Source organism: Elephantulus edwardii, unplaced genomic scaffold, assembly GCF_000299155.1.
Source record: "Elephantulus edwardii isolate Elephantulus edwardi_28Jun2011 unplaced genomic scaffold, EleEdw1.0 scaffold00246, whole genome shotgun sequence".
Taxonomy (NCBI): Eukaryota; Metazoa; Chordata; class Mammalia; order Macroscelidea; family Macroscelididae; genus Elephantulus; species Elephantulus edwardii.
Window position 1 is genome coordinate 3,935,004 of NW_006399996.1, and position 12,543 is coordinate 3,947,546.

Consider the following 12,543-nt stretch of genomic DNA (forward strand, 5'->3'; position numbering starts at 1 on the left):
CCGTTGCTGCCTCCACTACGACCGCTGCCAAAGTTGTTGGCTCCAGGGGCGAAGGTCTGGTGGTAGGAGAGTGAGCAGAGCCCCGAGCAGCCGCTGGGGGTCAGCATCAGGGTGGGCAGCAGTTAGAATTTCTTCGGTATCCTTGCTCAGCACCAGCAGCTGTCTCTCACTCTATTGCAGGTGGTGGAAGTTCTCCTCCTACAAGAAGTAGGGCTGCGGTGAGCCATAATCCAGATCACAGTTCCTGTCGGCGAAGCTGACACTGAGAGGCATCACAGCAGCCTGCAGAAGCAAATCCAGAATAATCTAAAAAAGTGGAGGAGTGCCTTTCTTGCCCAGGTAGTGTATGTTCCAGTGCGAAGTGCCCGCCCTTGTATTGCGGTGAAGTACGGCGGCTTGGTTGCTCTGTGCGGTGGTTCGGCTGCATGCCTGCCGCTAGGGTGCGCACCACAGGTGGGGTGCGGGTAGGAGCTGGTGGCGGCGGGACTGCGAGTCAGGCAGGCGCCTTTTCAGTCCAAATCTCCCAGCCTGAGCGTCTGGAGCACCGCTCTGCTGCTTCTATTCCCTTGATTCTTACACCCTAGGAGACAACCCACTTACTCCCTCTGCCTCTCACTGGAATTACACAGAGACCAGAGAATAAAGCTCCAAAACCCAGCTTTTATACTGCTGGATGTCCGTCCTCCCCGCCTCTCTTCCCTCAACCTCACAAGCCTCGGAAAAGCCTAGCCCTTCAGAGGCCAGAAAGGGAATCAAGGGGCTTGGTGGTACTGTTGGATGCCATCTAGTTTATTCCTACTCATATCACTCCCAAGTGACAGACCAAAGCTGTCCTAAAGGGTTTGACTGGCTGCAATATTTACAGTCTTTTTCCCATAAAGCTGTTGAGGAGGTTCAATACATCAACCTTTCTATTGTGACATCAGGGTTCCTTATTTTGGTATAAAACTCAATTCACTGCCATACTACATGAAAACTGACACATGGCTGACCCCCTAGCAGATGGTCAGAGGCTATAATTCACTAACTGATGGATTCTAACAGCTTGACCTTAGGTTGGAAGCACGATGCTACTCATTAGGCCACCAGAGCTCCTTTATAAGATATAACAAAATGTAAGCTTTATACTTGACAGTTTTTCCATGTTGCTCATTCAACAATGACTAGTGATTTAATATTTCCTATTTCATATAAGGACAAGTTACATTCTTAATATAGATCATCTTTTTTTAGGTTCCCTTTTCAAATCTACTGATCCATGCATCTATTTTCACATCAGTATCACAATGGACTTTCTAGTCTAATTATCTTTTATAACCCAACCAACAACCATTTGCTGTTCTATCAATTCTGACTTTGTGTGTCAGAGTAGAATTATGCTCCATAAGGTTTTCAATGGTGGATTTTTCAGAAGATTTTGTACCAAAGGGCTTATTTATATCAATGACTTTACACCTGGGCTTTATACCAAAGGACCCCTGGGTAAGCTCAAATTTCTCCCTTTTGGTTAGCAGTAATTATACTAAAATACTCTTCATATTTTCTCATTGATCATTCATGCCTTTTCTCCTTTTAAAACTTTTTTCTACTATTCTTGTCTACTGAGTTCTTGCACAAAAGTTTAAGTGTCATTCTTAAAATCCTAAGAAAAAACAAAGAGAAAACATAAGATTCTGACTGGCAGTATGAGTCTTGCGTTGTGGAAGGTCACTCATCTGCTAGCCTGCTCTAACTTGTACGCTCCTCTTTCACATGACACATGTTCTCAACTGTGAATTCTATGCTTGGTTCTAGTCCACACCAGTAAGATTGGCTAATTAATTACTGTATCTTGCAGAAAAGCCTTTTCTACTATTGATTCTGCTTTTTTCTTCAGATGTCTTGAATTGTCTTTCTGTGATGTAGATTTCTGCAACAACTACTCACACAATGCTGCTCCTACAACCATATCTATCCAGAGTATCCTGGACGGGCACCCAAATTAACAATGCTAAACAGAATTTTTCTTCCTGTTTGTCAATGAAAAAACTACCGTGGCTTTTCTTTGCCTATGCAGGTAAGCTGGTCTACCTGACTGTCTACAGCCTGGGTTGAGATAGGAGCTAATGGAGCCACATCAGCAGGTGAAATAGGGGCAAGGAAGGAAGAGTAGATGGAAATATATTCAGCTATACAGTATTTAAAATTTGTGTGACTGCTAACAGTAAGATACATGTTGACCAATGTTCAAGAGACAAAATATCAAGAAAAATGTCCATATAAATGGGGAAACTAAATGTGTACTTACATATAATGGAATCTGCTCATACATAATGAAAAGATGAAATTCAGATACATTCTATAAATTGGATCAACCCTGAAAACACTGTGGTGAGTGATACAAATCAATCACAAAAGGGCAAATATTTTATCTCAACTCATTGCTGTCACAATGGAACAGATTCATAGCTGACATCCAGCAAGTTTCCAAGGGTGTAACCCACACAAGAGGATATGAACTATCCTCTTGAGGAGCCACTGGCAGATTCAAACCACCCATCACAACTACCTAAATACCATACTAAAAAAGCTCAAAAATTATATAATCTCACTAATATGAGCAATCTATTGTTGTTGCTAGGTGCTATTGATTTACATACAACTCATAGCAACCCTATGAATAACAGCCTTCAACCCTGTCCTATCCAGCACCATATTCATCATCTCTGATACACATGAGCCCAGTTCTGTAGTCATAATGTCAAGCCAGCTTGCTGGTGGTCTTCCTCTCTTTTGTAGAACCTCAACCTTTCCAATGTGATCTCCCATTCCAAGGAATAATCTCACTTCGCAACACATCCAAAAGTATATGTAATGAAGTTTCACGATCCTTGCTTCCAAGGAACATTTTGGTTGCACCTTTTCCAAGACATATCTGGTTGTTCTTTTGGCAATCCATGGATTAATGAGCGGTAAGGAGTTGCACTGCTAACGCAAAGGCTCTTGGATTGATTGTACTGTTGAGCTGGAACTGATCTGTAGCTACCTAACCCACTAGTGGGTTTTCTGAGACAGTAAACTGCCTGACAGAAGATTGCTCATCTTCCTTCTGCAGAGCAGCTGGTGGATTTGAACTGAGTTCCTTCAGAATAGCAAGGCAGTTTGTTATCACTAGGTCCCTAGAATTCACTATGAACTATCGAGGACAGGCAATTATATAGAGATCAAAGTTTATGAGTGGTTTCCAAGGGCAGAAGAAGAAAAGGAAAAGTCATTTTTGTAAGCACTGGGTTTCTCTTGGTGGTGATGGGAAATTTGGCAACAGATTTTGGTGACAGTTGCACAAGACCATTAATGTAATGATGCCACAAAATAGTGTACATGAAAAATGCTAAACTGACAAAAGTTAAATTGTTTATATCCTTAAAAATATATTGTTGTTGTTGTTGTTATGTGCCATCAAGTCACCTGCGACTCCTAGCGACCCTATGTACAAAAGCCCTAAACTCTGCCCTATCCTGTGCCAATTTCAATGTCCCTGACACACCTACCCCCATTTCCCCAGTCACTAAATCAATCCATCTCATCGAGGGCCTTCCTCTCCTGCACTGTCCCTCCACCCTCCCAAGCATGACGTCCCCTTGCAACATGTCCAAAGTATGTGAGACAAAGCTTCAGAATCCTTGCCTCTAAGGAGCAACCTGGCTCACTCTCTCCAGGACAAACCTGTTCGTTTTCTTACTGTCCATGGTGTATTCATACTAACATTCAAATATCTATACAAACACATATGAAACTAAAACATCCATAATATATACCCCTACTGCTTTTGAGTTATCCTGGTATCTCTCTTATCCATTCATTGTCTTCTAAGTCTAGCTGCACCACAGTAAAATTATTTCCTAAGCCACAAAGGGATCATAAAATATTTTAGAAAAATACTCCTTCCATAGCTTTCAAAAAAACCTCCTTATTTTTGTCAAGTTACCTGGATATAAAAATCAAATTATGATACAATTTCTAGCATTGATTCTTTTTCCATGGTTTTAGGATGTATTGCAGATAAGGAAAAGAATGTGTGTACATATACATGTGTATTATATGACTATACCAGGGCCAGTAGCCATAGAGTTGATTCTGACTCAGAGACAATTTGGGAGCATCAGGATAGAATTGTACCCCCTAAGATTTTTAAATTGCTGATTTTTCTTAAGTAAACTGCCAGGTCTTTATCATGAAGTATCTCCGGATGGCAATACTTTGACTCAAACTTTGGGATGTTGCTAGGAGAGGGTATTCCTTGGAGAGGGACATGATGCTTGGAAAGATGGGAGGGTCAGAAAAAGAGGAAGACTCTTAGCAAGATGTACTGACACAATGACAGCATCAGTGGGCTTGTGTCCAGGATGATGAAGATGGCACAGTATAGGACAGGGTTCTGTAGTTCACATAGTGGCTATGAGTTGTAGTCCACTCAACAGAACATAACAACTACAACAACACCATTTAATGAAAAGTTATACATTAGATAAAGCACATTTTCTTTTTTTTAACACTCTTGTATTTTGTTATTTTATTAAAAATTAAGAAATTAATTTGTAAACTTCTGTGTTGCAACTTCTGGGGTGATGATGATGGTCTGTCTCTTGTTCTGAGTGGGGTGTATCAGGGATAACCCACCAACCAGTTGCCTTGAAATCCACTACAACCCAAGGCAACCCAATGTGTATCAGAGTAGAATTATGATTCTAAGATTTTCATTGGCTGTGTTTTTTGTTTGTTTTTAATTTTTTTATTATTTTTTATGTGTACCATCAAATCGGATCTAACTGGTACAGGAGGAGATTGCCCCTCCTTCTCCAGCAGAGCATCTGGTGGATTCGAACCATATACCTCCAGGACTGCAGTGCAGCTCCTTGCCACTAGGCCACCAGAGCTCCCTCATTGGCTGTTTTTTAAAGAATTAGATAGGCATGCTTTACTTTTGAAGCAATTCTAGGTAAACTCAAACCACCAACTTTTCAGTTGGCAATAATCACATTAACTGTTTGCACCACTTTTCAGTTGAAATCAGTGGTAAAATTCATAAAGCTGAATTCTAAAACTAGATGGATGTTATGCTTTTTTATGTCAAACTTTAAAAAAAATATTGTTTATACTAGTTTACTTACCAAGTTTGTATACATTGTTTTTCACATCACGTTTTCTATTTTTTGCCATTGTTTTATTATATATAGTGCAACTAGTTATTGTTCATCATAACTAGAATACTTTGAACAGTCTTGCCAGTAAGAATGATGGCTATTACATACACTTTCTGTTAACGGAATTTTACATGGATTGGTACTTGTATCAATCCATACTAATCATAATTATCTCAGAAGAAAAGCTATCAAACAATTGTACAGAACAGATAGAAGACAGCAGATGTGAGACCACTTTTCAACTGTTAAATACCTGTGTCAACAGATCTAAAAAGAGTGATGAAGTGATCCACCATCAACATTACAACTGAGCTGACCCAACCATGGCTAGTTATAACTAAAGAATATAAACTAAAGTGGAACCACGCCTGCCTTAACAAGGGAAGATGAGAAATGTCTCAGGACCAATGGAAGCTGACTCACCTCTGCAAGCAGGTCCTGGGATCTTCTCACTGACATGAGGGAAGAGTTCTGTCAGTTCGTCCCCAGTTGAATTAACTGGGTCAGGTTTGACACTGGAAGTGCCTGACACAGAAAGAGATAAGCTCGTAAGCCTCTGCGTGTGTGGAGGACTGGGAGTGCATGCTGTGTCTTTCAAAGGAACCTCCTAACCAACATGAAGAAAATCATGAAGGTCCTGGACACTGTGACAGGGCACTCATCTTAGAAGGACATAAGGCCTTTCGGACTAGTCCTCACAAGATTCAAAAAATATACTGAAAAGGGGAAAAAGTTGAGTCTAAGAAGGTAGACAGAAAGGTCTCAAGACCACCAGTGAGGCTGGGAGTAGGTCAGGACTGAAGTCTACCTATAGTTGGCAGAAGCAGTGTGGTCGGGTGGAAAAGGGCATGGACTACAAGACAGCCACACTGAGTTTCAACCTGACTCAGCATTTAGGAGGCACTTAACAGGGAGCCTTTCTGACACTTTCATCATGTTTAATATGGGACAACATCTCCAATCATAGGCATGATCTGAAGATTAAAGGAGATATTGTATGCACTGTACTCACTGGAGCTCTAAGAATCAAATGCAAGGAAGTTCCCGCTGTAACTCTGCTAGCTTCCACTCACTTTAGTTCCCAACTGTGTTACTAATGATATATGATCCTAAGAACTTCAGGCTGAACTTGTATGTAGAAAAGATTTGTAAAAAGGAGTGGATGCAAGGTGGAAGTGACAGAGTATGACTTCTGACCACTTCATTAAGGGGAAATGTCCACACAAATAGTAGCAAACACATAGTGACATGGTCAGACATACCACCACATGTGCTCCTGCACCTTTATCTATCAATCGTCTGATCATCCTTGATTATTAACTCACAGACTTTATTCACAGTTGTAGGGTTTATTACAGAAATAGTTTGGAATGAAAGAGAAAAGGAATAGCACACAAAGCAAGTCCAGGTTCAGTCCAGCAGTCCCAAACCAGAGTAATAGCAAGACACAATTCCTCAGTTTAGGACAGTTTCTCAGTTAATAAGTACAAGTCCAGGTTCAGCTTGGGAGCACAAATACACTCTGGTTTTCTCAATCATCCAGCAAACTCTATCTTAAAGCAGTTACAAGTCAGCATTTCCTTCAGTCATCCAGAAACAAAACCTTTACCTGTGACTCCATCTCAGAGTTCCTGTGGTTACACCTTGCTGCAGTCTCTTCACCCTCTCTCTCCCACCTTTTTTCAGTGTGGAAAGCACTCTCTTATATTGGTCTCACAGCAGTTGATGATTTGCAAGACCATGTGTCCACAATTTGGGTAGCAAGAGAACATGCCCCAAAAGGGGATTAACACAATGGGTCGAAAAGCCAATTTTTAAGGTTTTTATTACCTTAAGAACATAGACATTGGCTGAGATTCCTAGCCCTTCTACTGGGTAAGCCATGCCCTCACCTCCTGAGATCATTTTCCCATAGTTCTCCAGCATGAGGTTCCAGTAGTGCTCCTTCTGAGCAGAATCCAGGTGCCTCCACTGCTCCTGGAAAAAAATACATCATGCCCTTAAACATGGCTCCAAAGGAAGGTACCTAACCCTGCCTAGAGGAAAAGTGAGAATGACTGTGCCAAAGGAGCCTAAGTATCAGCAGATCTGAGAAACCCTGGGACTGAGATTAATGGAGGAAGAGGCCAAGAGCAAAATTACAGTCCCTACTGCAGTATGTCTTATTCTAAATAGAAAAAAATTTGGGTTTTAACTCCTATGTGTATGTTTTTAAGATGTATGCCTCTAATGGTAAATTCTTCCTAGTGAATGGAGAACACACCAGAAAGTATGTTTTTCAACCTCCCCACATTCTTTCATTCTCTAAGTGACTTAGTGTAAAGGTCTGACATTCCCAACATTGAAGTGTAATTTAGAAATTCCAAGGTAAAATAAAATGAAAAAGAAGTATGTTGGCAGTGCAAATATACAGAAAAGAGGAAATAATCAACACATAAGTTGACTGTGTTTAAATGCCATCCAGAGATAAAACTGGTATATTCAGAGAAAGGGTAACACATCCTTGTAATCTCCCAAAAATTCCAAGTTTAGGGTAAAACGCTCATTCAATGGATGAGTTGTCATGAATAAGGTAGCCTCACATATCCTCTAAAGGAAAGTTTTCTGGAGTCTTAGTGGTAAGCAATTGCACTGCCAACCCAAAGGTAAGCAGTTCAATTCTACTAGCTGCTCTGAGGAGCAAGAAGGCAAATTTTCCCATGACATTTACTGACTCTGAAAACCCACTGGAGGGTCAGCTATGAGCGGGTTCCAACTAGACAATTCAGAACAAATAGAAGTAGAGGGAGCTTCCATGTAGGGAAGGAACTATGCTGCCAAGTCAGAGGTGGTGCCTCTCTGGTGTTTCAAATCTACAGGAGAAAGATGGGGAGTCTCCTCCCATGTGATTTAAAGTTTCAAAAAACTTCCTGGTAAGTCAGCTATGGGTCAGTTCCAACTCAACACCAATGAGCTTGAGTTTTGAGTTATGCAAAACTAGAGACTAAAAAGAGAAAGTCCTACTACTTTCTGGTTCCATGACCCTCAGCAAATTGCTAAATTTTTCCGAGTCTTAGTCCTCACTTAAATTCTCATCAAGAAAGGGAATTAAAAATAAGGTCTCGAGATCCCTTATGCTGCATCATCTTTATGCTTTATGAAACACTGTACTTTTAATTCAAAGTATTCATTAAATTATTAGCTGTCCTAAGGAAGCAAAGGAGGATGGAGCCTCTGGGTTCAACCAGCCATCCCCACTGGACCCACCTGGGAAAACACTTTGCAGTCCAGAGGGGAGCAAATTACAGGAAAATATCTTCTAACAGAGCAAGAAGGCAAGCAGCTTTAACCCAAGACCACCAGTAAGGTGATAAAGCATCCGCCCTTCCCCCCTTTACATCTACTCCCCTGTTCAGCATGAAGAAGCCAGAGAGTCGGCATCCAATTCCCAAATCAGTAAGACAGTTGGTTTAATTACCATTGGAAAATGCTTGTCATTCCTCTGTAGCATCTGGTCCCCACTGGACCCTCATCATTTCCTTCACCTGCTCCCCCCACCAACCAAACTGTGCAGCTCTGCAACTGCATCCTGGCCCATCCTCACCCTTCTGCTCCCAACCCTCAACTCATTGTACCCCCAATATGTTTTTCCCAGTAAAAAAAATTTTAAAAAAATTATTAGCTGTCAAGTTCACAAACTATCTATTAGTGATCCTACACATCTCCTGGGAACTATTAACCCACACCCAAGCTGAATGAACCCCAGGCCCAAGATACATAAATGAGATGACTTCCAGGTACACTGTAACCAATCACTAAGAGACAGTGATAAAATAGTAAAAGAAGCAAGGAAAACACAATATGTGCAGAACAAAGTAAGATATGATTCCATTTATAAAAAATTTTTGAAGATGTGAAGTAATCTAGGGTGAGAGAAATCAGATCAGTAGTTAACCAGAAAGAGGACTAAGAAAGGCAAGAAAGAGGGATTGTAAAGACACAAGAACAAACGTAGGGGTGAGGACATGGTTATCACAATTACAGCATAGACCAGTGGATGGCTTTAAGAAACAGAAATTCTCTCCCATTTTAGGAAACTAGAAGTTCAAATAAAGGCACCAGCTTTTCTCTCTCTCTCTCTCATCTCTAGGGGTAGTCCCTTTTCAACATTTGTGAGCGAGTGTGGTGTCAAAACCCCTAAAAACTAGCTCTTCCAGCCATTAAGTTAGCCTTCATTGGCGGAGGTAAGGAGGGTCATAGTCTCCTACTATCTTAACTGTGGACACATGGTCTTGTAAATCATCAACAGCTGTGGGACCAATATGAGAGAGAGAGAGAGAGAGCGTGCGCGCGAGCGAGTGAGAGCGAGCACAAGAGAGCTTTCCACACTATCTGGTCAACCAGCAACAATGGTGGTGAAGAGATTGTGAAGAGACTGGCACTTTTGTGCAGAGATTAAGGCTAAGTGCAACCTTAGGCTTCTTGCATTGTTCTGACCACAGTTAAAAGTTTTACTTGCAGGATGATTGGAGGAAAAGTTGACTTATAACTGCTTTTAATGTAAACCTTGCTGGATGAATGAAGAAACCCGAGGCTTTTTCTTTTTTTAATTGTACAATGATTTGCATACCAAATTGATATATATTCAGAGGCTTCTTGAATTTGTGCTGCTGAATGGAAACTGAGGCTTTAACTAATTGAGGAATTATGCTTTGTTGTTATTCTGTTAACTGGCTTGGAAATGCTGGGTTAAAGCTGGAGTTGTACTGAGTGGTATTCTTTGCCTCCCCTACTCTGATGTATTTGCCTAGGAAGTTCTACAACTGTGAGTAAAGCCTGGGAGTCAACAACAAATACTCATAATCAACGAATACCCAGATAATTGGTAGAAAGAAGTGCAAGAGAATGTGGGGTAGAATATTTGACTAAGCAGAATTTTTTTTTTATTTTATACTGGTTTACTTACAAAGTTCGTATATGTTGCTTTTCAAACCAGTGGGTAGAGGTCAGACTCAGCTACCAGCATCCCCAGGTTGCATCTGCTCTTTTTACACCAAGGCATTCCTTGGTGACCTACCTGTGTCTTGGCCACTCTTTGCCCTGGGCCTATGAGGTTCTCAGCAGAGCACTGAGATCTTGCATATGCTCCCCACTCCTGGCTCTTGGCTCTTAGTGTTAGTCAAGTTCTCCTCTAAACTTGCTTCCTTTTGTATCTCACATGAGTACTATGGCTTCAAGAAAAGATCTCTCATCACAGGTCTTTCCCACCTTTGTTCAGGGCCCAGATTTCTCAATTCCAAATGGCAATTAGAAGAACATTCTACCTTGAGAAGATCTTAGAGAAATACTGAAATGCTATGTTCTCTTCACGTGTATTGTTCCTATTATTGTTCTCCATGCACTTCTGAAGAAGCACTCATTTCAGTCCTCCTGACTATTGGCGAATGTTCAAAATTGGCTAAGAGGGAACAAAAGCAAAGAAACTACTTACCTGAGATGTTGTTTGAAGAAGTGAGCCTCCAGAGTCCTGGTCACTGATGAGCCTTTCCTGAGGTCTCACAAGAAACTGAGGAGCAGCCATCACTGAAATGAGAAATAGGAAACTTTAAGAATCTAGAATCTAGATGTCCTCCTCAGTCCTTCTCCACAGGACATTTAAAAAAAAAAAGAAGAAAAAATTTGGCAAATTAGAGCTGATACTTCCATTCATAATTTCAATATTTGCACTTGAATCACTAACAAAATCCAAATTCCTTTATCATTCTAATAAGCCTCATCCAAACACTCTACCCCCTCTGTGCTCAATTCCAAAATCCAAAAGGTTTAAGGCAGATATAAAGTGGATGAAAATGCAGACCCTGAATTTCCTAATCAGGGTGATGTGTGAACATCAATCTTGGTCCCAAACTTCCGAGGGACACCTCAGTTTGAACACACTTTCAACTCAGTCAGAAACCCTCATTTTCTTCAAGGCCCCCCAATACCACCATGAATAAGAACTGGCCCACACCTAATTCCAGCTCAGTGTCAGGTTCCTCTTTGATGATGTGGCTCAGCTGCTCTCCAGGCCCTGAGGCTGAATTCTGAAGTCCCAGCTCCTGAGGCACCACTTCAAGACTGGCCTCTGCCTCCCTCACTTGGCAGCTTGCAGATTCCACCTCCTCGGGTAAGCTTTCCTGTCCCAGAACCTGGCTGCTGATCTAAAGACCATATATTACTAGTTACTGAAGAATGCTGAGTTGGGATTCCTGAAAACATGAAGTGAATCTTCTACAACAGATTACAAGACAGTCCTTTGAAACAGGTAATGGGGAAGAAGAAAGCCAGCTTCGTTTTCTCATTCAGCAGTTATTTCCAGCCTCTGACAGAAGTAATACAAGAGAGGCCAACTGGTGACACTAAACCAGGCCTGCAAGACCATCAAGAGAGGCCTCTATTCTGAAGTTTCAACTGGACAATATGTACCAATTAAACAAAGTGCAAAATATTAAACAAGTGCAAAACATTCTAGTGTTAAGTTAGAATGGAATAGGAGATTATAGTTTCAATTTCTATCATAGAGTGCAGAAAGTTACTAACACAAAAAGGAAAAGTAAACAAAGCAGCTATAAAAGAGTTCATTCCAACTGACAGCAACACCATGAACAAAGTTGCTATTTAGATCCCAATACCCTCTGCTTACCCACTGCCACAGTCTCTGGGGATCGCCCTTCAAGCTCTCCACCAGCGTCACAGCCTCCTCTCCACTGCTAGGACGCTGTGTGCGAACCCACATCTGTATCTCCCCAGGCAGGATGGTCAGGAACTGCTCCAACATGAGGAGATCCAGGATCTGCTCTTTGCTGTGAACCTCTGGCTGCAGCCACTGGAAACAGAGCTTTCGAAGTTGCCTCAAAGTCTCAAGGGGACCAGACAGAACCTGGTACTGAAAGCATCTGAAAAGCTGTCGGGCAGCTTCAGGGCTGGAGAGTTCCCCTTGAAGAACAGCACTTAGTCCAGGGAGTAGAGGGACCTCTGCCTTTACCAGTGGTGGTACCTGGACCAGGCCCTGTCCCAGCTCCAACGGCATCATGAGGCTTATCAAGTTCTTACACGTCTGCAAAGTCCTTCTGGATGGAATAATTCTCTGGGCAGTAATGCGTCTTCACACAGCCTCTTTCAGGGACACTGGAGAAGGAAAAAGAGCCAAGAGATGCACAGAACATGATTTTAGAAATAAATTCACATGGACTGCTTAGAAGCCTTCCATTCAGCCATGGATCATGAAACTGTCCAAGGATTGATAAAAATAAAACATAGTTGGTACTGAGACAGCTCCAATCTCATATGGACCCCACGTTTCTCAGAGTAGAGTTGTGATCCACAATTGTAAAAAGAGCAT

At 41.6% G+C, this 12,543-nt stretch overlaps 1 protein-coding gene across 1 annotated transcript in view; it reads right to left on the reverse strand.

The window, feature by feature from the left end:
• The window catches only part of LOC102863331 (zinc finger protein 18-like), a 64,412-nt gene extending 52,181 nt beyond the window's left edge, over nucleotides 1-12,231 (reverse strand). Inside the window, exons 1-5 of the mRNA XM_006899189.1 lie at nucleotides 11,845-12,231; nucleotides 11,173-11,362; nucleotides 10,654-10,745; nucleotides 7,076-7,160; nucleotides 772-784 (exon numbers count right to left, since the gene is read on the reverse strand). Coding sequence (XP_006899251.1) covers nucleotides 772-784; nucleotides 7,076-7,160; nucleotides 10,654-10,745; nucleotides 11,173-11,362; nucleotides 11,845-12,231 — 767 coding nt within the window. The remainder of the gene's footprint in view (nucleotides 1-771; nucleotides 785-7,075; nucleotides 7,161-10,653; nucleotides 10,746-11,172; nucleotides 11,363-11,844) is intronic.
• Between the last annotated feature and the right edge of the window lie 312 nt (nucleotides 12,232-12,543).